Source organism: Corvus brachyrhynchos, unplaced genomic scaffold, assembly GCF_000691975.1.
Source record: "Corvus brachyrhynchos isolate BGI_N302 unplaced genomic scaffold, ASM69197v1 scaffold302, whole genome shotgun sequence".
NCBI lineage: Eukaryota > Metazoa > Chordata > Aves > Passeriformes > Corvidae > Corvus > Corvus brachyrhynchos.
This window is the reverse complement of record NW_008237244.1, coordinates 3575336-3599650: the sequence shown is the minus strand read 5'-3', so window position 1 is coordinate 3599650 and position 24315 is coordinate 3575336. Positions and strand designations below refer to the sequence as shown.

General features: G+C 41.8%; 1 protein-coding gene across 1 annotated transcript in view; it reads left to right on the top strand.

Moving 5' to 3' along the window:
* The first annotated feature begins 358 nt into the window (after window positions 1–358).
* The window catches only part of LAPTM4B (lysosomal protein transmembrane 4 beta), a 65925-nt gene continuing 41968 nt past the window's right edge, over window positions 359–24315 (top strand). Inside the window, exons 1-2 of the mRNA XM_017730374.1 lie at window positions 359–487; window positions 17375–17486. Of these exons, the coding sequence (XP_017585863.1) occupies window positions 392–487; window positions 17375–17486 (208 nt within the window). The 5' untranslated portion in view covers window positions 359–391. The remainder of the gene's footprint in view (window positions 488–17374; window positions 17487–24315) is intronic.

The following is a 24315-nucleotide window of genomic DNA, read 5'->3' as shown; positions in this document are numbered from 1 at the left end:
GCTGAAACCTTCCATGCGTCTGTTCGCAGGTACTAGAAAGACATCTTTCCTCTTCCAGGATTACAGGACGTGAGTGAGGAATTGACCCTGGAGGCTCCAGGGTTACCATCAGTAACCAAAGGCTGCTTGGCACCCAGTTATTTGGCCTGGGGAAAGACTCGGTGAGGAGGAGCCACATTAAGCCCTCCGTTCCTCTCAGACAATTGCTTCTCCATCGCTTGCAATGTAGGAAAAGCAGTTTTCCCAGAGCTGGGCCAGCCATAGTCGCGGGGTTTGCAGAATAAAAAGAAATCTTTTTTTGCTGTACGTAACGTAGATGCACTTCTCAGCCTTCTCAGCCTCCTGTTGGTGTGAGGAATCAGTGGAGCCGGAGCCCCGAGGAGCCGCGGAGATGCTGAGCTCGCCCTGGGCGCGCTTCTACTCTAACAGCTGCTGCCTCTGCTGCCATGTCCGCACCGGCACCATCATCCTCGGCGTCTGGTACCTGGTAAGCATGTCCCTCGCTGCGGGCGCAGCCTTCTCAGCCTCCTGTTGGTGTGAGGAATCAATATTTAAGTCTCCGTTTGATGGCAAGGCTGTTCAGAGCTGTTTACCAAGCATCATTTTTCAAATGATTGCAGACGGAAGCAGATTAGACCCGGGCTCATTTGCTAACTACTGAAATTCCCTGCAGAAGCAAGTGAAAAATGCAGGGCTGGCCTCCACTATAGGACAACTCATTAAATAAATTCAGCCAGTGTAATAAAAAAGCTAGCTTGACATTTATATCCTAGAAATCATATAAAATGTTCTATGTCCTGTAAAATACATATTTCACCACTGAGAAAATTGTGCATTAGTTGAACCATTTCTTGGTCCTGGTTTAATAAAATATGGTTAATGGCAACATCCACTGCCTGTAGTATCTACAATACTGACAGTATTGAAAAAGATGCCTCTCTTTGCCTGGCTGCAGTGAAGTTTTGGTAAGTTGTAATATGACCTGAAAGCTTTTGAACATTTCTTCTAGGGTGCTTATTATTTCTTTCTGCCTTCAGCTGAATGAAGCCTTTTCACATTGGCTCCACAGAGACAGGGATACAGATATTTTAGCTGGTTCAGCAGACCTAAAGTTATTCAAAGGAGAGGGAAGTGCATCACCTGGGCTTGGATACAAAGAAAAGCCTGATAGCTTTTTAGACTGTTATCTAATCTGTTATTAACATTTAAATACCAGTGGGCCAATTTCACATAGTATTTTACTGCAAAATCTGTTTTGAAATTTCCTTTCCTATGAGCAGGTATTTCCTGATTTACACCTCTTGCTTCTTTTGCTTTCATAACTTTTTCATGGTGGATTTCTAAATTACTTCAAACTGATACGATACACATTTCTTTCTGTGCTTTCTTCTCTATTGCAAGTATTTGAATTTTAAATTTAATCAGTAAGAATAGATATTTAGATGCATGTAGATAATAAATGCTAAACCTTTTTGATCACTTATTATGTTAGGAAACAATAAGTAAGGAAGGAGTAGCTCCTTGAATGAATGGCCCTGGTTGGAAGGTGTGGTTGACAAAGTCATATACAAATAGATTTTTTTTGGCTCGGAAGAACAGTTATGGTTTGGTTACAATGTCCTATTGAGGGTTTACATAAAAAAAGATGTTGTCCTAGTGGCATTTTTTTTTTCTGCATGCATTTTGGGTGATTGCATTACTCCAAACCACATGTGACCTATGAGCATTACCTCGAAGTTCAAACAAAAGCCCCCTCTGATTTTTTGCCAGACCAACATGTATTCTGTATTTTCTTTGCCATTATTCTTTAGAGGAAAGTACTTGAGGAAATCCATCAGCCTAGAGAATGAATAGTTTCCTTGTTGCTTTTTCATTTCTCACTGCCTGTGAAGTGTAAGTTTTATTAGTTCTGTGACCATGAATACAATGCTTCAGTAGTAGATGCAGCTAAAGAAGCTAAAAACAGTAGCTTAAAAGTTTCGGCAGACTTTTAACACAACATTTTCACATGTTGAACCAGTTTTGAGTTAGTATAATTTCAGGAGGCAAAATTTAATGTCTGAGTAAATGTGGAAAAATAGTGTCTGAGATGGAATGCATCTTCCCATAGCAACCCTCACAGTGCCATGATGTGCACTGGGAGCTGAAAAGGTGTTGATAACACACCAGTGTTTTGGCTACTGCTGAGCAGTGCTGGCACAGCATCAGTGCTGTGTCTCAACATTCCACCCACCCAGCAATAAGCTGGGGGGATCTTCAGTTTTAATGTTTTGACTGGGTGTTTGGGGTCCTACAAATAGTGGAGAGAGTGGGAAGCTGGGTTTACATGGAGTCATCAGTGCTGCTGTTGAGGACGCTTTCCCACAAAAGTAAGGGGCAGGAACAGTGTGCTTTTCCAACACAGGCAGAGCAGCCACAGACACTTGCAATGGTCTCATAACGTATCAATAGCTGGTAAATAAATATTTAACTTTGCTCTATTTTAGAACATAATGGATCTCAGAATACTAATGTTTCTATAGTTCTTGTGTTTCAGTAGTTTCTTCCTGGTAGAGCCATTGGTACTACATCTAGAATAATACAACACACTGCTGCGTGATATTGCAGTGTAGCATACATAATGCACTGTACATACTGTCACTGAGCACTGAGGTACTTCAGTGAAAAAAGTAACTTGTATAGGTTGGAGTAGCCAGGGGAAATTTCCTAAACAGAATATCTAATTAGGTTGCAGAATAGCCCACGCTTCAGGAACTGGTGTGTTGCCTTGGGGAGAAAAGCTTAACAAGGGGGTGCTGCAGTGTTAAATAGAAACATTATGCTGAGGATTAAAATGGCAGTAATATGGCTGCCTGGGGGTTAATACTTATTTCAAAGCTGAGGACCAGTTTGGTTTGGCTGGTTATTAATTTTTGGGGTTTTATCTGTCTGAGATGGACTTTACACTTCTCTGTATTATAACATGAAATCAGAGGTCACAATAGTAATGCAGAAACATTTTGGGGCACAAAAGTCTTGCAAGTGTTGTATTAAAAAAAAAAAAAAACAAAAAAAAACCCAAAACACGTGAAATTAGAAAGTCACTTCCAACAGCTTAGTTTTGTCACTGTGCTGTTCAGGGCAGTGGCAGTGCTGAAATGAGCCAACTTCAGTTCTGATCTCCAGTGGGTGCTGGAGTCCGGGGCAAAGCTGGCATTTCTGTTTCTGGGTGACCCAGTCAGTGCTGGTGAGTCAGAATAACAACACCCCTGTCAGTGACAGCATTTATAAACACAGTGTGTCTTCTTCCTGAGGAAATGGACTCCACTTTCCTTGTCTGAAACACAAAGAAGGAACAGCATCAGATAAGCTGACAGTGTCATGGAAGGATTTTCCACTCTCCTGGCAGTGGCGGTGGGATTTCTGCACACCCTGAGGACCCACTGACACCATCTAGGATAACAGGAATTCTGATTATTTCTGATGGACTTTGGTGAGGAGAAGATGAAATTTTAAGGTATCAGTTCAAACAAATAAACAAAGAAAGAGCCTTTGTTTTTGAGCTCTGTGTCCCCAGTGCCTCCTGCTACCTGCCTCAGTGCAGCAGTGCCCTGGGCTCAGGCCGCTCCTCCCCTGGTCTCACAGTCCCCTGGGAACCCCAGGAGCCATTGCCACGCCTGGGGAGCTGCTGCCCTCCCTCTGCACTCCCTGAGGTCCTCACACTGAGGGGCTAAAAATAAAAACTAATGGAAGGCTGAGAACCTTTTATAACCACAAGTTATCGAGTTGTGTGGCTCTCTGTGAAGGATGTATGGTAAGAACATAAATAGAGCAAGCCGAAGTTTTTAGCTAGGGTAGCTTAAATGTTTGAGCTGCTATTTGTGGAAAGCTCAGCATGAATTGCTAGTTGTGACATTCCAGTTCTGGATTTTTCTGAATATACTGTCGAAAGCATGTCTAATATCTGTCTCTGTCCCAGTAATTTTTAAATAAAAGGATTGAATCCTAATGATGAAAAAATGTACTGGTAGTAGACTTACATTGTAAGCAAAAGAAGAGCACAGCATGCTGTGGTCTCACTGATTTAAGGTTGAACACCCTGACAAGATCAGTAGAGTGCACTGGATCTGATGTCAAAAGGAGAATGAAGATATGTATTTTGTGACTAGGCCATATTTATGTCCTGGTCTTTTTCAAGCCTCATGCAAAACAGCATGTGTGGCAATGTGCTTAAATACCAGCTAGGAGATTTCAGTAATCTTGGCTTACTTGGCAGGGGGTAGAGATCAGCAGTGACTGCTCATGTAAACAAAATATCCCTACACTGGATCCTTCCAAGCTGCTCCGTCTGCACTCCTGCAACCTTTACACTGGCTGAGACTACTCACATCAGCAAACTGTTGTAAGTGAGGGTCCCTTGAAGAGGGTGTAGAGGCCCTTTTAGGGAAAATAAATTCTAAGAAGTTCTTAATTATTTTCAAACCTGTGAGAATCAGGAGATTCTGAAAACTGAAAAAAGGACTGAAGTTGTGAAAAGGGCATAATTGCATGATTATAAAGCCTGATGTGTTATCTCAGTGCCAGGTTGTGGGAATTTTAGTGAATACAAATATGAGGCCTTGTGTTTTACTTAGAAAATTAGCTTGCTTTGTTTTTATATGGAATGATGTGGGCTAAAAATAAAGGATTTTCAACGTCATGTCTGCATGAAGGGTCATAGTAGCCAGCTCACTGAAGGCCCAGTTCCTTCATATCATCCAGGGATGTCGCTTCTTGTGTTGTGCCAGTGTGATATGGCTGGGGGTTGGGTCAGATTATCCTGCGGGCAGCAGGAGCTTTACCACCTCCAGTGACAGTCCAGTACTGGTGGCACTGGGGAAAGAAGTCTGGCAGAATGGGGCCTGCTGTGGATTCCCCAGGTGGTTGCCCCTCCGTGGCCCAGACCTGGGCTGTATATTCAGGGAAAAGAGCTGGGTAGTGCCAGTGACATCCTAATAATTCCCACCCCTTGGTAGGAGATGTAGTGTCAGCAGCACGAGAAATTTCTCCACTAGCAAGTGAAGGTGTCATAATGTGAAATTACTTGAGATTCCCAATTCTTCTAATAGAAATGGCTGAATTGATTAAATATTTATGTCCCAAGTGCTATGTCTATAAAATGATCATTAGTTTTCCTGTTGTCTGTACTTCCCTTCATAAGATGAAAGACAAGATTGTGGAAAAAAAGTAGTAACATTCCCCAGTAACTCATTAGACTCTTCCTGTGCACATGCTTGCTTGTAGAGGAGAGTGGAGAGAAAACTCGGAATTCATTATGAATAAAGAAAAATATGAATCTAACTTTCAAAAGCTTCCCTGATGATTGATGTACATGTTGAATATCCAACTGAGACTGGAGTCAGAGGAGGTTCAGGGTATGTGCTTTTGGACTGGATCACATCCATTTCATTATCTTCAAGACTAGGGAGAAAAAATGACTGATTCTGCACACAAATATCTGCTCGGGGCCTGTATGGCATTTTCTTAACAAACTGAAAGCACATGTATGCATTCTAGGTGTGTCATAGCAAAGAATAAAGACCAATAATTATTATTATCATGAAAAAAATGATCTTATGTGAACGACCTTCTCAATAACCACATTCTGATTGTAACTCCTGTAGAGATACATTGTTAAATAACATTAACAGTTAATAGCTTAAAGAATGGCATCAGGAGACTCCTTAAGGAATTCTTCCCTGCTATGCACAAGAGTCGGTTGGTTTCTGCAGTGCCAGATCTTATCTTAGCTCCTTTCTCCAATGCATACTTCAGGCCCTCTTCAGTTGAATTACAAAATAAAGGAACGTATGGGAGGAATTTAAATTGCACAATCAATAAGATAGCTTGCAAAGACCCTAATCACTCACCTCTGTGTGACAGAATCCATCCCTGAACAGGCCAGAAAGTTTATCTGAGCAAAGGATGGGTTCGTATCCCAAGTTACCTGTGATTTCTCTTCTAGGTGAAAATAGCCAGATTTGTGTGTTTCCTGTGCTGCAGAGAGAAGTAGAAGCATCATTTTATTAGTCTGTCTCAGACTCTGTCATACATCAGTATGACATTAAAACATTTATTTAAAATGTTTTTTCTTGCAAAAACCTTGTAAGTCACTGGAGGGATAAAATTTCTTGTGTCTTTTGGGCAGCCCTTGCACTTACTGAACTGTTTATTAGTCTGTAACACAACACAAGGATTTATGAAAATGTCTTTAAGCTCTAATCCCCTAACAGGCAGTTTTTCTTATATCCCCAAATACCACAGTAGGATATTTCACAGAGTGTGTAATCATTGCAATGCAGCTGATAATCTGCATCAGTTGTCTCAATAATGGCACAGTTGTCTCATCTAATCAATACAATTATCAACTCAGAAATTGCAAACCTTTGTAAAATACCTTTTTTTTCTTACTAAGGCATTCAGTTGGATAATAAATTCCCTCCAGTGAGAAAACAGATGGTTGGTTGTAAGAGGAGCAAAGTTTATATAAATTATTGTTGAAGGAAAGAATCCCATTAAGAGTTCAGTATGCTATAATTACATTTGGGTTTTTATACAAAAAATCATGAATATATTTATAGAAAGGAGAGGAGGTATTATATTAATCAAGTAAAATGTGTTTGGAAGTTCTGTTGAAGGTTAATATGTATCTCCTAGTGAGCCAGAGGAGAACACATTAAGCTTCCTAAACTGATCGTTGATTAGACTGACGTCAGTGAAAATGCAATTAGTCTTATATATTCTTGGACATATGGAACGGATGTTGCAAAATAGCCAGGAATTAATTTCCTTGATTGCTTTCTTTTTCTCTTGTTTTATTGTGAGGCTTATGCTTTGACTGTAAAACTCTGAAAGTTTAAAGTGGCTGAGGCTTGAAAACGTGCAGGGTAATTTCTGTGCTGTTCTCCAGCACGGCTGGAGGTTTAAAGCCCCAAATCTCCAAACAGCAGAATAAGAAGCAAAAATGCACACTTGTGTCTGAAGGTGTGAGAGAGTGTTCCTGGTCGATGTGAAATGAATCTGCCAGGGAGGCATCACTGAAGAATTAATATGGACTTGAGCCTAGCACACTGTTCCTGGACCTCCTGTGGGTCAGCTCTTTTTCAGGTGTCTGCAGTCAGCTCAAACTACTGTCATCCTGGTACTCAGCCTTGAAAGGGGTTTTGAGAGTGCTGTGACTATTTTTCATTTTGTTGCTGGTGTGTGCTGAGCAAGGTCTTGTTCTATCCAGAGATATATTAAGCTACTTAAAACAGACAGGACAAATACTTTTGGCAGAACCACAGGTTTGTGGGAGATTTTCACCTTGGAGAGATGCATTTCCTAACAGTAAAACAGCTGTGGCCAGACAGACAGGATACATGTGATTGTGTTCTTTACTATTTCGGTAATTATCTGTATTGTACCATCCTTCCACTTCCTTGCATAACTAAATCCCGGCCTTGGGTTGCAGAGTGCTTCAAGGGTGCACTCACTTGTATGGCTTCTGTGGATATTGCTTGTGGGGGCTACATAAGAGTAATGGATCAATGGTTTGGTGTGTTTTGGTGTTGGTTTTTTGGCTGTTTTTTTACTGAAGTGGTCACATGTGGCTTGCTCTCAAAACTGGAGCACAGTCCTCTCACCAGTGCAGTGGCACATGTCCAAAGAGGCTGGAGGGGACTCTGAGCACAGACAGCGCTGTTGTAGGCTGCTGTGGGTAAGACACTCCATGTGCTGGCCAGGGCCAGTGGATACCTTGGCAGTCCAGCCAAGGTAATCAGCTACAGCCGTGTTGCCTGGCCCATCCTCTGTCACAAGTCCAGATCTGTGCGAGCTGCCACAATGCATATCCCAGTCACATTTTAGCAGGTCTGCCCTCAGCCTTTCACAGTCACCTGCAAGGCTCAAACATGGATTTTTGTCAAGGACAAATGCAGAGACCAAACAAATCCCAACTGACCAGCTGAACAACCCTTTTTCTAATAAGTTTTTATTGCATACCATTTCTTTGCTAGTTCTCCACTGCATCCTGAACCAAGATGACCTTTAGGAGGAATTGTCAGTTGATCTGGCAATGATACAGTTTGAACATGGGTATATGTGATTATATTTCCCCATTAATATTTCCCTAGAGGTCTTGCTGGGCAGAAGACCTCAGCAATCATTTTCAAGACTTTCCTTAGATACAGGTTAAATTTTCTTTAAATACAATGGAAAAGTAACAAAGACTCCACTGATAAATTTGTACACAAATAACTTATTTCTTTAAACCAGGACAGGACTAAGATTAAATAATGTTACAATCCAGTTATTAAAATTATGAATGAGATGCCTCTGCCCAAGTTAAGGTGCAAACGAGACCATATGCCAAAGTCAATAGTATGGATTTTATGTAACAGCAAATGGGAGGTAAAAAGAGATAGAAAGAAATAGAAAAGGGGACGGGGGAGAAGAGAGCGACAGACAGATTAAGCAGAAAATATCATCACTCATGGATCCTGACGGTGTCCGATTGATCCTGTTCTTCTGGTCTTCTTGGTGGTGAGAGTCCCACAAAATATGCGCTCAGGCCAGGTGGGAATGCCCAGGTACCTTCCCTGCGGGGAACAAGTTTGACAGAGTCTCTTGCAACAGACTTTGGAGCATTTGCGTCACTTTGAATCACGTGCAGTGCTCTGCTGCAAGGCCTCAGGAATGAGTCTGGAGGGGCCTTGGGGGTCTTTGATGGATTATGGCACCCCCTCAGCTGCTTCTCCCATGAACCTCCTGTGGGTGTGGCCTGTGGGGTTGGGGGTTTCGCAGCTGGGCCGGTTTGTGTAAGGGAGGATGGGTGTTCACTGTCTCTGACCTGAGGTTATGCCATCCAAAACTCTCCTCCTCCTGAGTTGGTTGGGGGGGTAGTCTGTGCAATCCTGCCCTCAGCAGATGACTCTGTGGGCTATGGCCTCCCCCACCCCAAACCCAGCCAGAGCTGATTTTCAGGACAGCTGCTGGGTCTGGCTTTCTTGTGGATGCATTCTTTTCCCTAAGCCTTGTTTCCTTCTCCCCACGCCTGAGGTGATTGAACAATAGTGTTACCTTTATCTTATCTCACATTCCCTTAGCTTAACTCACAGTGTTAAGTTCCCCTCGGGAGGCATCTTTAGGGAGGGGTGGGTTTTGGTGGTTGCAGCTTCTTTATACAGTTTGGCCATAATGGGCAAAAAGTCCTTCATAACTATGGTTAAGCCATGAACCATATAAAATTTCAGTCTCTCACAAGTATATAACAAATTAAACTCTTCTCTAGGGAGGCAGAAACTTCTCATGTGCGTATTGCACAATCTGTCCATCTATTTTTTTAAAATAAATTTAATCATTACCATATTTCATTAATAACAGACCTCTTGTGGTTTGGGTTTTAAGCCTGTTAAAAGGCTGGCAGTAGGCAGTAGTTGAGTCATTTGTATAGAAGAGTGCTGGTAAATTATTCTGGACTTCCTATATCAATTTAATCAGCATAGTCATTAAAGTTCAGTGTTTAGTGTCATAGCAATCAAAGCTGAAATTGTGTATAAAGTCTGATTGAAATATTTTATGCAGCTTTCTATATATATATATATATGTATATTATATGCTCTCTATAATATGGACTTCGTAGTATGCTACTCTGAGCCTGACTGGATGATTCCTTGACTTCTCATAAGTAATATGGAAAAATAATGACAGGAATTGCAGACTGTCTTCTCCCTGTCTTCTCAAAATTAAAGAATATGAAAACCTAATTGCTACTTTTTGACCTGACTAATGCTCTCTCTATTCCAGTGCAGTATTTCAGACAGCAGCCAGAACCATGCTTTGAGAAACCACACAGGGAGAAAGAACAACTTGTGCAGGGACAACATTTTCTTTTATTCTCCTATAATTTTAAGGTTGGGCAATCACCTGAAGCAGGAAGGCTTGTATTTTGTTTTTAAGATCTTTTGTGATATGACTAAACACTTGCATTTCCTTAATAAATAGCTCATCCTTTTCTGAATTCCTTCAACGTTTTGGCTTCAGTAATAATGCCTGATAATGAGTTTCACTGGTCAAAGGAGTGAAGGACTCCCTTTTAACCCAAGTTCAAGTGTCCCTCTTTCCATTTCCCTTCAGGCTGTTTTGTTTCATTGGATGAAAAGATAATTGAGTGTGTCTGGGTTTGCTACCTTGTGCATCACTGACACATCTGCAGCTTGTCCCTGAGCACTGTAAAGCTGAAACCTTTTCATTAGCATGAGGCAGAAGGCTTACACAGTAGAAAAAGCCAGGGTTCTCCTGCTCCTTCATTCCTGGAGTTCAAGCTAGTGGCTGTGGTGCCCTCAGAGGGAAACTGATTGAATCATTGCCATGAGACTTGACAAGAAGCTTGGGTACACAGAGGGAACATCTTGTTTCTTGTTTTTTTCAGGTGCTGTTTGCCTGCTCTTCACAGCACTCAGCTTAAAACCTTCATTTTTAAAACTTCCTCCTTGTTTATTCTTTAGTCAGAATCCAGAAGAAGCCCCCAATGAACACAACAAACACAACACTTTGCCTAACAGGGGGAGACAGAGAACAGATAGAAAAATCTTCCTATATGGGGCAATAAACCTTAATTCATTATCTGCACTAACAGGGATGTTTGGGAAAGGCACCCCAACCCCAGATAGTGCAAATCTACTCTGAGCTATTGAGTTAAATCCTGAACCTGATTTTTTTTTTTCCTTTGTAGAGTTCTTTTGTCCTTTTGATGAACAAAATGTTCTTGCTTTTCTTAATATCTTCTATGCCTGAAGAAAAAATGAAGAAAAAATGCAAAGAACATGCCTAGTGAGAAGGCAAAGGTAGATGGGGAGAATTAAAGACATTGACATACTTAAGTAGACATTTTCCATACATTCTTATTTTTTCTGATAGTGATACTGACTTCAAATATCCAAATGCTAGAAAATACTCTTCTGTTTAATTTCAAGGAGCAAAAGTCATTTAAGACTGGTGTTTTGTTTCTGTTGTTTCTGTAGGGAACAGGTATCTAGACTCATAAAATTGCCTTGAGTTTTTTGGAGACAAACAGAGGAGAGGGTTTTACTAAGATTTACTTTAGGGTTTCTTACTAGTAAAATTACTGTCCTTGGCAATTTGCTTCAATAGTATCTCTGTAGAGGACAACAGACTAAACCATGCCACTTTTGTGGGAAATAAAAAATCTGCTAGAACTTCATGTGCCAGTTCCTACCTATTACTGGGCTTCACAGTGTCAAGGAGCCAGCTCTCTGGAGCTGTAAAAAAGGGCACAGGCAGAGAGTTAGTTCTCCCCCAGTGCTGAGATTTAAGCAGTGTGCTTAAGTGCCTATCTCTTGAGTTCAGTGAGGCTGAAAACAGTCACAGAATTAAAACTGTACGAACGTCTTTCACCACACATAACGCTCAGACTGCTGCATGCGTGGAGTCAGTTATAAATTGAACCCTCTATAGAAATAAAGCTGGGGAGGATTCTTCCTTTTTCCTGTTAATAGAGATATCTCTCCTCACTGCATTAGAAAGTCTTGGGAGAACTGTAGTAGAATATTTCTAGAGGGGGCCCTGTAGACTTCAACAGAAACATCACTTTATTTTTAATGCAGTGTAATGATTTAAAGTGAGCTTAATATTCCCTCTTCTAAACTCCTTTATCAAAGATATTTTATTTTGACTCTTGACCGTAAGATGGAGAAAGATGGAAAAATTAAGCCATTGTAACTCCTGGCAATTCTTTCAGTGTTTACAGACATTTATGTAAGTTGCTGGCAAAAGCATTTCTCTCTCTGCTTGAGTTAGGGATCATCAGTAGATCGCTGTTAATGGCATGCTCTTAGGAGCTACTGGAACTAATTTTATTTTAGATAAGCTGGGATAGATACCATGCAGCTGCACTTCTACAAAAGGTCTGAAATTATAGAGATATTCTTTTTTTCTGATCACCTGTTGCTGCAGTGTTTTCTGACTCCTCTCCCCTGCATTTTATCCCACTGAGTCACCACAATTCACTGCTGACCTCTGGAGCAAATGACATGGGAAAAAGGCGACTCATTGATGGTAGAAGTCTGAAATTCTATTGCATTATATAGTTTCTAATTGCTGGATGCTGCCTGTGGAAGACATGAGGTTGTGTCCTTGCGTCCTAAACACTGGACATTCTCTCTATCTGAACAGCCCCCATATTGTGCATAAGCTGCTGGTTCTTTGTCACAGTGCAGGTGGAAGCAGCACCAGTGGCTGGTGGTGCCCATTCCAGTCTCATCACCTGCTGCCTCTCTTGCTCATGCCTGCATGCACCTTCCCTCACACAGTTGTTGCTGTTTAAAGTATCTTCTACTCAAATCTGAAATTATGTTTTGTAAGCCCACAGCAGGAAATCCAGTTACTGCTCCAATATCTGGATGTCTCTTCCATAATGTTTCCTCTTTCCCCTTGGCTTCATACATTCTGCGGTCTCTGTAAAGCAGTTATTTTCCTCCCCTTCACTGATTAAAAAGTGGATGTACTCCATCTGGCTGCCAGAGAAGTAAGATTTCGGGATATTTATAAAATAATTATTTTATTTCCATATCAGAATAAGAGGACAGTTGAGAATGTTTAGGACTTTCTGTTGTCCAGTCTGGTGTTAGGGCACTCTGAACACCATCCTGCAGGGACTGAGCCAGGAGCAGAACTGGGGCTAATCATGGGGTTCACCAACAGCCCCAACAGGGCAGGTGGTAAACCAGGGGGGCCAACCAGAAGCAAAGAGGGCTGGGACCAGGGACACAGCTGGAGACAAGCTGCAACATGCATTTACAGGGTCCACCCAGGAAGCATGGCTGGGGACTGGCATTGTGTTGTACCACTGGGACAGAGACTGATGACCCCAGGCTGACCTGGATGGGGTCCTGGGCCATGGGCAGGGGTATGGAGAGGCCCAGGGTGGGGCTGTGCAGGTCAAGTAAGGCCTGTTAGTGTCCATGGAGCTCCTCTTCTGAACCCTGTGTAGCACTGTGGCTGCAATCAGCTGTAGGACCCAGTGGCCACCGTTCTGACTTGATAGTGCAAAGTCTTGCGTTTTATTCTTATTGAAAACTTGTCACAGGCAGAGTGGGAGCCTCAGATAAAGTTTATTAAAGAAGCCCTCCTGTTGAGTCACAGGATGCAGAAAGGATCCCCTTGTTTTTTAAACTCCTCGTAGAAGAGTCTGGGTGTAGCTGGATTGAGTCTTAACCCCAGACTTTGTCAACACTTTATGTCTAAAGGATTATATAACTGAACCTTTACACAACTTTGTCCCACAGGATAAAGGACAGCAAACCAGATATATTTAAATAAATAGATATGATTTTTTATTATTGTAATGATTAGACAAAACTATCTTAATCAGAATTTTTTACTATGCAGTATAGGAGCTATAATAACTATTATAGTGCACTGTGAAGCAACATTGAAGCAATTGTATTAAAGCTAGCAAAAAAAATTATTAATGATACTTAATTATTACCTGATTAGTGTTACTCACCCGTATCAAAGACAATGGGCCAGTTTCTTTCAGTCAATGATACTTAATTATTACCTGATTAGTGTTACCCGTATCAAAGACAATGGGCCAGTTTTTCAGTCAGCCTTGAGAGGTAACCTTGAAGGGCATTCTCACTCAAGGGAGAAATCTCTACACATGCACTCCATGAAGGGGTATGGTAGAAAGCCCTGCTGTTCAAATCTGGGTCTGGGTGATTGACTGACTGCCACTATGTCTCCAGGCCAGCTGTGTCAGCTCAGCAGCTTTAGATAAATTATCAGCAGTGTCACGTGTTTGTTCCTTTGTCCAGGTATTTTACCAGGTCTACCACATTTCCATCTCACTATCAGAATGCTTAACTTCAGGATTGAGTCAGACTTGGCTTCAGCATTATTCAATACCAAAGGCAGCGCTAATTCCCCTTTTTCATCTACCACTGATAGCTTTGCAAATAGGACACTGTTCAAGTTACTTTGCCCCATTCCAGGGAGAGCATCCTGCTGCAACATCACTGCTGGATGGCCGTGGACATGTTTCAGTTTCTCCATCTGTAAAAGGAGGGCAATGTGTCTCATTGGGAAGGTATAGGGCTCAGCTCCTCACTGAAACTTTGCATAATTAAAATGCTTTCTAAGCATTGCTAATTGGTTGTTACACTATTTGTTGCTGAAGTAATGTAAAACATCTTGAAGGAAATTTTGGCCCTATCAAGAGAGCACAGAAATCTCCTTTGCTTTTCCTAGAATGGAGATTTCAATTCTCATACCAATTGCGCATACCAACAGGGAATAATTTTTTATGCTCTTGTCCTTGATCACATGTCCTTGGAAAACATTACATCAATTAAGTTTTTAGACACACTGAATTTATGCATTAAAGCATTTTTCAAAATTCAGCAGTCACATCACTTTCAAAACAAAAGGAAAACCCGAATGAACACAGTACACCCAACTGTGCACACATTTCTGAGAGAAAGAGGGAGCAAACAAACACATGGTGTATTTCACTTGCACTGCTGAAAGCACAGCTGGAAAGTGCTCAGATGATTGTGAGGATCTCAAGAGAAAAAACTGATAGAACAGAAAAGTGATGCACTAAAGAGTATTAGGGAGATTCTTACTGACTGCAGCAGACTTCAGATCAGGCAAACACAGTTTATGTCTTATATGAGAATTTAAGGCAATGCTGACAATCACATAATCTGAATCAGGACATATCCAGAAGGAGAAATTAGAGTGCATAGGTCAGTATTTTATGAATTTTCCTGGCTATATCTGTACAAAAAAAAAGTCTTTAAAATAGTAACACTCTATGTGTTTATGGTTTCTGATTGCTTGGTTATTTTGAGTACTCTTTTTAGGTAACATATTTAGTACTGGCTTATGTTTTCTAGCTTCCTACAAAGGAGTATAAAACAAGAAACAGATTGTGATATATGCTATGCATAATCTTAAAACCCAGCAGGATTTATGGAATGTAACTTTGAATTTTGACAGTCATCTGATGTCTTCAAAGACAAGAGAAAGCCAAGACAAGACCATGCTACAGCATTCCCAACACAAATCTGTTTAGCTGCTCTATGTAAAAATGCAGTAATGAAGATCTCTAACCCCCTCCAGACAATCTCTATTTGCTTCTTATGATTCAGCATGCTGTCTAACCTAATGTTTCTTTTGCTGTAATTCAGATCTGTTTACCCCGTGGATCTGGAGGAAGTTCTGTTGCTGTGTTCTTTTCCCCCGCCTTTCTGCTCATAAAAGACTGAGAGCACATCCCCCTACCTCTTCCTTGCTAAGCAACCCCCGTTATTTCCCTATCTGTCCTACATTCCAGATGTCTGACTACCCTCTGTTCTGATTCAGGATCCTCCCCAGGGTTTTTCCTTGTACATTTTAGAAGGACTTTGAATCCTTTTTGCAGGGGCCCATGGAAGGCAAGTGGGAGGATGGTTCATGCATCTAATACCCAGGTTTCTGCAGTACTGCCCACCACCATGTAGCCACAAAGATGAGCTTATGGGATTCCATGGAGTCACGTTCAGTTAATTCAATATCAGACTCTTTTCTGAGCAGTTGTCACCTACTCAGTTATTTTGCTTCATGTTCTTCTGAAGTTCTTCACAAATGTAATTCTCTATGCTTTTTGGTACTGAATTGTGTTCTGTTGTCTAAATTCTGCTCTAGCTGGTCAAAGTACTTTTATCTCCCAAAGTGCTTACAATTTGGTATTGTCTGCAAATTAGAGAAAGGTAGAAGTCACAAGTGACTTGAAATAACAAGTCTCTCAATGGTCCTGGAAAACCCTAATCAATATATCTTCTGTGCTGGCTGTGAATCCTTAAATCCATGACAGCTGTTCTTTCAGTCCAGCTATCCAGCTGGCAGTGCATTCGCCTTCCTGCACTTTCAACCAAACCAGCTTTTCCTCGCTCATTTATGAGAATCTCATAATGTCAAAAGGCGTGCTAAGGTGCAGAGATGGTATATACTGCTTCTGCCCTGTCCATAAGGCCTCTTAGTCTGTCAGAGAAGGAAAATGAGATAAATTACTTACAGTTTGTCCTTGACAAGCCCATGGTGATTGTTACTTGTAGCCATACAAATTTGAAGTGCTAATGGGAAGACTGCTTGATTTTCTGTTCTTATTTTGTTCTTAAATATTACAGTCTAGCCAGAAATTGATTACATGACCTTCCTGCTTTGAAAATGCATAAACTGTGCTTGCTCTTTCCTTGTCTTGTGAACTCAATCTATTCTCAACAGTTTTCAAAGATTGCTAAAAGATCTGGTATCAGCTAAACTTAATGGAATTTCCCTATCAAAAAGCATTTATCTTACCTGAGAAATTCTCTAGCCTGTTATGTCTTGAAATAACCTGTGTTTCTACACCTTCTTGTTTCTGTTAGTAACCTGTGATCTGAGTAGAATGACTTTGAAGTGATAACCAAAGCAATAAAAATCCATCTTTTCAAGCATACTGTTTTCAGCTTTCTTCTTTGCATTTTCTTGTTCACCAGTTATCTTCCTAGTTCTGTAGAATAAGCTTTTGGCCTGGCTGCATTGTTTCATGCTGAGCAATCTTCTTTTCTGCAATTAGCTCTCTTCACTTCAAAGTGATATGAGCATTTTGTTCAGATTTGTTTTAAAATACAGCTCTTGGCTACCTCTCTGATCCGCTCATTGCTGATACTTGGCAATCCGCTTCTCCTGAATCATTCAATACTATATTCTTGGCATGTAATCACTTACTGCATTTCATAGCCAAGGCCTTGGTGGCTGTGAATGTCCCTCTGTGCCATATGACTTAGGAATGTGAGGATCAGACACTGGGCTCACATTGCCACCTCTTCCCATCCCCCCAGGCCTCCTCATTTAGCAGCTCACCTGAACCAGCTCCTCACTCATGGCCTCTTAAAACAGCCTTTTCCAGCAATTGAGTTCCTCTGTGATCATCTAGCAATTTTATAGGGCCTGTCCCCAGTTCTGGTTCTGCCATGGTGATAGTTCTTGATTATAGCACCCATATGTAATAATCTCAAAATGACTGGTGGATGTTCTAACATGTTTTATAGTCTGAAAGAGCAGCAGTAACTTTCCTGGTGTGGAATAGAGTCAGAATGAAAAGAGGTAATCTACATTATGTTTATTTTCATGCCGCCGCTTAGGGAAGAAGTTAAGTCCTATTTACACCAACTTAGAGAAATTAATTGCAGTGTTAGTTAAATACTGCAGTTGTGCAGTTGGTAAACAGTCTCTGTCATAGATGGTGTGAAACATGGTGGGTATGTGCTGCCCAGAGGTTTTTCATGGATTGCTTTCACTGATCCTTTTCCCTTTTTCCTCTCTGTAGATTATAAATTCAGTGGTCTTGCTGATTCTGCTGAGTGCCCTGACTGATCCTGACCAGTACCATCTGACTAGTGCTGAATTAGGGGGTGATTTTGAATTTATGGATGATGCCAGTAAGTATAAACTCCCTAATTACTAGCACTCATTGCTCCAGCATTTATGTAACTGTCCTATCATTTCAATAATTACCGTCCTTTTAACTATTGCTTCACCTTTGTTTCTTACAGATGCATTTTTATTGTGAAGGGTGTCATGGCACAGTTCAAACACGTGTCCTAGTAGTAACCTTATCTGCCACCTACCTATTAGTAATCAATCCGTCTGCTCTGCTGTGTCCTGGCTTGGCAGGAGCAGAGCCAACCCTTGACAGGGAGATGTATCACTGAGCATGGTGCTGAAAGCCCCAGGGGAATTTTGCAGGACAGAGGGAGATATGGAGCCTCTGCACCTCCCAGCACCATGTCCCAGAGCATACATGCACAGGAACCCACACTGCTGTTTATACAGCTGAGTGCGTTCATTCATGTTGGATGTATTTATGCACCCCCATGTGCATGTGGCATGACTTGCACAAACCAATGCAAGTATAAATATCAGCTGTATAGTCATAGAGCCGTTCCTTCTCTTACTGAAAGGCATCGTAGAAAATCTTCAATTTCAGGGAAGGGTAAGATAGGTCATTAATGTCTCCTACAAAACCTCCCGTCCTTTGCAAATGTTTCCTTGTTCAATAACTTTTTCAAATTATTTGGTGATGTTTGTTGAATTAACTGTTTAATTCATATGTAGTAAAGTTTTCCCTCAATGTGATTTTGATGAAAATGTCTGTTTATTTTCATATCTGCTCGCAAGATGGCTACATTCAACTTCTCTCATAATACTCTGAAACAAGGTCTATTGCTAATCACACTGGTGTCTTTCTGCTCAGAATCTCCCCCATCCCCAGCTAAAGCTCTAAGTCCTTTCCTCATTCCTACTGAAGTCAATAAAAATATCCATAGAAGCAATAGCCCCACACATGAGAAAAATAATTGCCCTTTGTTGTGTCAGAACTGCTGGGTATCATTTAAGGGATGCTTATTTCCACAAATTCTTTAATGCAAATATCCCTGGAGGGTCTACATTGAATTAATGATAAGGAGTGATAGCTACTTTATTGTGTCTTCATTGAAAAACCACCTACAACTTCCGACTAAAAATCTTTTTATATAACTGGATTTAAGAAAGTAAGGACCATAGTAGATACAGATGGGCTCCTAGCTGATTCTGACATATTAAAACTGACTGCCTTGTCCTAATTCTCAGAGATTAACCTTGGTAATGACTGTCTGTCAGTGTGGTTTTATATAGCTGACATCAGAGGCCTGCCAGTGCCCAAGGCTTTAAAATTGTAATTCTGTTTTGTAATGCAATAGCTGTCAGATGAAGTACGTTGGGGATTTCCATCTACACTTGAAAATTGTGTTTTCTGTATATTTTTATCAAGGCTTCTGAAGTGAACCCTGCAAGACTATGAAAGGATGGCTTATGGGCCAAGCGACCTCATTTCCATTTGGTAAAGGGAACATTTCACAGGCAGTTAAATTACGAATGAACACTTGAATTAATGTCTCCTTTTATTCTTTGACTCCCTCTGGTTTGGTGCCTTACTGAGTAAAGGCAGTTGAATCAAGCTACTGACTTTTATAGTTACTGAAAATAACTTGCAGGAGATAATTTCTCTCTTATTTTCTTTAAGTATGACTATATTTGTTCAAATGCAATGAAATGTTTTATTAGGAGATAAAGCATCAGACAAACTTCCACATACTCTTACCTTTTTCTACTTTTATTTGTCTTTTTTTAAGAAATGTTTTTCAGGTTAGCTGCATGCACTGAAACCATGTATATGAAATACAGGAAGATACATAATTTTTTATGCTGAAGAAGGTCCCAATGTTGTTATCTTTATGTACTTCTGTTGACAAATAATAATGATGTAAACACTAATAGCCATTATTCTCATTACTGTTTATGGTCCTATCAGTAGCAAACAACAAAAAAAGGCAGACACAGCCTTTACTTGTAAAATTTTTCACTCCCTTTCTCTCTCTCCTCTAAGAGGATCCCTCATAAAAGATCTGAAAACATCATCTGGAAATAAACTTATCAGCTGAGTCACAGTACTGAAATGAAGTTAATGACAGGTTTCCCTTGACTTCAAAGAAACCAGGATTCCCCCAGTATTTGTATTCAGATTTATTTCTAGCTGTGCCTGGTTTATGGAGGATTATCAATTTTCTGTTCCAGCAGTGGGAAAAATTCCTGCCACCTGCAGAGTCACAGCCAGTCTAATGCAAACTGCTTGAAAATACCAGTGCAACACTGGTTCTAATTCCGGGATTTATTGTGGTTCCAAGGGCATTACCAGAGGCTCCAAAATGCCTGTTTGATTAGGCAGTGAAAGAATTTACCTGAACACTTAGAAAAAGTTCTAGGCTGTTTATTTTCCCTTCTATTCTAGGAAAGGAAACAAGGGGGAAGAAAGTCTGCCAAGACTTAGCCATGTGGCAGATGGAGGTACTGGAAGACACCAGTGTGTGTGGTTTGTGTGGCTCTCCAAGATGTACATCTGGGAGCTGGGTAAAATGCTGGGCTTCCTCCTGGGCTGGATATTCATCTGAGCCCATTTAGTCTCATCTTTCTTTTTATTATTTCCTGAGGGAGTTTAGAAGCTGGACTAGGGAAAATTAGAAATGTGTGAGCTGCTCAATGTACTACTGCTGCTGTTAAAAGACTAATAATCTCAGAGCAGGAGATGGAAAAGCCCTGTAATTCATTTTGACTTCCTAGAGGGTTTTGCCTGAGCCTTCTGCTCAGCTTCTTCAGACACACAGACCATCATCCTGGCATGTCAACAGCCCAAACAAGCAGTGGGTGTTGCTTGGTTTTATTTACTGCTGTCACAGTGTCAGAGATGTGTGTGATACTTCACAGGCCACACGACAATGAGGAATGAAATCCACTGTGTGCCCTACAGAAACTGAGGGGAACTTTGACGCTGATGTCACCAACATAGGTCAAAATCTGCTTGTGTCCCTTCCCTGGGATGGGCAGACAGGACAAGCAGAGATCTCAAGGCAGGGGAGAATAATGTGATGATCTCTCTGCTGTATATGACATGCGCCCAGGACTTAAAAATACTAATTCAAATAGAAAATTTTTAATAAAGAAATTTACAGACAGCAGGCTTGGACTTCTGCTAGGGGATAAATGGAAGTGGGGGAGTAGGTGCATTCCACTCCATCAACACCACCCATGTAGTATGAGTCCCAAATATAGGGAGGGGCAGAAAACTAGATCCCTGCCCAGCCAAGGATATTCAGGGTGGCATCTTTCAGTCTAGTTTTATACTCTGGAGTAAATGTGCTGGGCTCGAAGGTGCAGGGTACTCTTTGCTTCTCATTGGCCTCTTTCCCCAGGGAGAAAATGCTGCTGCTGTGCAGGTTGTGACCCAGGAGGCTGCACGGCAGCAGGGGCATCGAGCTTGCGCAAGCGGCCTGGAGGAGACAGCAAGGCAGTAATCCTTAGCTGGCAGTCAGGAGGCTGTTGGATAAATAAGGCTGGGAGAGTGGGAGAAATTGCCTGAGGATTGCAGGCTGCTGATCAGCAGCTTTCTGGCCCCTGCTGTCAAAGCTGTGAGCCAGCGATTAACTCCAGGGCTGGGGCAGGTGTTGAGGATATAAGGTCTTCATCACTCCACACAAGTCCTGGCTCAGGGACTGGCCTTGCTGGCTGCCCCTCCCTGTTCCTGCAGCACCCACCATCAGCTGCCTCTGCAAGAGGGGAGGGGAAAGCAAGTAAATACTTTTGAGGTGGATTCGAGGGAGCTCCAACTGCAGCTTGCTGTGCACACAAGCACCCCATGCCAGGAGCTCTGCCCAGCCCCAGCAGCATCTGCTCTCTAAAGAGGCAGGAAAGTAGGATGTCACTGCAAGGTATAAGAATTAAAAACTCAACTGGTTTCTTTAAATCCAAGGAGAAAACTCAAAAAGCCATCTAGGGCAATAGGCTGGATAACCCTTTCAGTGGTCCAAATACAGCCCTTCTAGCCATGAATGCCACAGAAAGCACAGCATGGCTGGAAAAAAAAAAATCACACACCCCTGTCAGTTTCCCATTTAATGTGCTGCATTTCTAGTTTCATTCTGATTAATTGAAGCTGACACAGCTCAAAAAACCCAATGAAGCCTTAAATGAGAAAGAACTAGCTTGAGCCAACTAGGACTTGGCATGGTGGAGCACAGCTAGGGAGACACTGGAGACAGGGAACATGAGTGTGTCAGACCAGAGCTTCAATGTCAAGTTCATCACAATTTGCTGGGCTCTGGCTCTGAACCAGTACTGCTGCAGTCACCAGCAAAGTGGAACCTGTGACTGCTGCATCTGCTGCAAATGTAAATGACAGCAGCTTTCCCCTGGATGCAGGAATTATGTGGCTGAGATCAAGAATAAATGCATAAGCGGTGCCTCCAAACTGATGGTCAGAATAAAAATATTGATCCAAGAGTCTCTTTTACAAGAGATTCAGTTGAGGTTAGTGGCTACAGCAGCCATTTTCACTTTTCTCCTTTTCTTTCATTACCTCAGTTGTACCTGGTCTATTAAAAATAATTTTGATTTCACAGGATGTATGTAGGCAGCCAGAGTAAACGGCCACACAACCAGAAGTGTCTGAAGTGGCTGCAGTACCTTTTATTAGTAGAGGTATATTTTGTGGATGCTTCTTTCTCTTGAGGGCAGAATTCAGATCACTTCCAACAGGCACAACACAGCCTTTACAGCTCCTAAAACCCTAGAAACGGTCAAGGTAATGCAGCTCAAATACCTGCACTGGTTGTCTGGATTCTCTGCTCATTCTAAGAGGAGAAGGAGGTGTCTTTGCAGAGCAGTTTGGGATGCACTGAGATGTCATCCCCTCCTGAATGATAAGCAGGGAGCCCAGCTGCCTCCTGATGGCATTTTGTAGCACCCATGAGCTGAGTTGCGGGATGCCACTGTGAAGGAAGCAGTGAGCACCAGGGTGCAGCTAAACCCACTGCTGAGTGCAGGCCCCTCTCCTGGGTGAGACCTGCTTATTTTGACAATAAGACAAAGATTCGAGCATTTATACTGTGAGAAAGGACATCTGTGCTCCAGGGCCTCATCAGACTAGAGACTACAGTGGTTTGAATGTGCTCCTTCCAGTGAGAGGACACATTGCTTTATCCTTCAAATTTAATCCATTCAATTAGGAAGTAGCCTGCCATAGGACTTCTTCTGTGGCATTTGAGTCCTTACACACTCAGAAGGACAAAGTTTGGGGACAAAAGAGAGAGAACAAGAGTCCTGAAACCCAGGGCACAGGCAGTGTTCTGGAAAAGGAGAGACTAGGCTGAAGGTCTGGGTACTGGGTAGGTACAGTGCCCAAGGAGACAGAGAACATAAGCACCTCTGGAGATGTCCTCACCTGCCAGCAGCAGTCTCCTCTTGCTCATTTTTCCACCAGCTTCACAAGTCTCAGGTTCTTCTCTGCATCAAGGGCCAGCAGAAATCTGGACTAGTGCCATCTAGGGCAAGGTTTGGGTTCCCTCAGGCACAGGAGGATCAGGGACTGGGTCTTTTGTCTTCTGCATGGATGATCACACTGGTAGGCTGGAAATAATGACAGACAAGACTCAGTGCCTGTCCTTCCTCTTCAGCCATGACCTGGGTGAGCCTGCACTGCTTCCTGGTGGTGGCAGGTGAGACCTGTTCACAGCTACCAGATCAGGATCTGTCAGAGACTTGGGTGAAGGCTCCAGGGCACCTACACAGAACCTGACTGTGATGCATCCAGGGAGTTGAGGGCTTGTCCCATGCTGTGGGATGCTCCTTATCATGTGCTGGAGTTAGAAGTTGTGGCAACTCTGTGATCAAATGAAGTCATCTTTACACTTTGAATGCTTCCAAAGTCACGGTAATGAACATCCTGAACACTGTCATGTGTTTGTGCATCTTGGGTCCTCCACGTGCCTTATCAAGGCAGGGAGTTTAAACACACCTGGTGACAACAATGTGAACAGCAGGTACCTCACCAATACCAACAGAGGTGGCATCTCTGAAGCCATGTCCTGCTTACCTCACATCCTCTATCCTCTTTGTGCACTGACTTAACCTCAGAAAAATAGGCGCTATGTTCCATTGCACTTCCAAACTCACTGTAAGGTCAGGTTCAGAAATTCACTTCTGATCTCCTGACAGTGGTCTGTAATGATATCTAGGGAGGTGCATATGGAAAGACCAAACTTATGTAATTTTTTCCCTCAGGATCTCCTTCCAACTGTTCATGGCTTAAGAACTTCTTAAATCTAATGAAAAGTTAATTGAAAGCTGATCAGCAGTAGAAGAAAAGGATAGGAGTCCTATAATTACTCCAGTCAAAACCTTAAAAATATTTTTCTTCCTTTACAGCTTTACCTTTCCTGACACTTACACATTTTCATTAATAAATATATCTCTGTAGTATTCTTGGTTGAAATGAAAATTTTCAAGATGTTATTTCTGTGGTAATTAATTTCTGGGCATAGAGCAGCGATAGGGGATACACATCAGGAAGTCACCCCAAGACAGATGCCTTTATCTGCCAGTTTTGCTCTTTTTCCAATGTAGAGATATATGAGCAATGGTATGCAGCAGCTGTTGGTGAAGAAACAATCTGTAGTGCAGAAAAGCAGACACATTCTGACTACAGATGTCAGCATCACCAGTAAGATCTTGTAAAAGTAAAGTTTTGTCAAAGCTGCTTCTGAGTTTTGAAAATCCTTAGAAAAATTAGACCATTCATCTCCACAGCCCTATGGAGGCTGTAGTGGTTTGCACAGTGTTAGTGTAAGTGTAAACACAGTGTAATGCTGCAGGCTTGCACAGACAGAAGCACTGTCT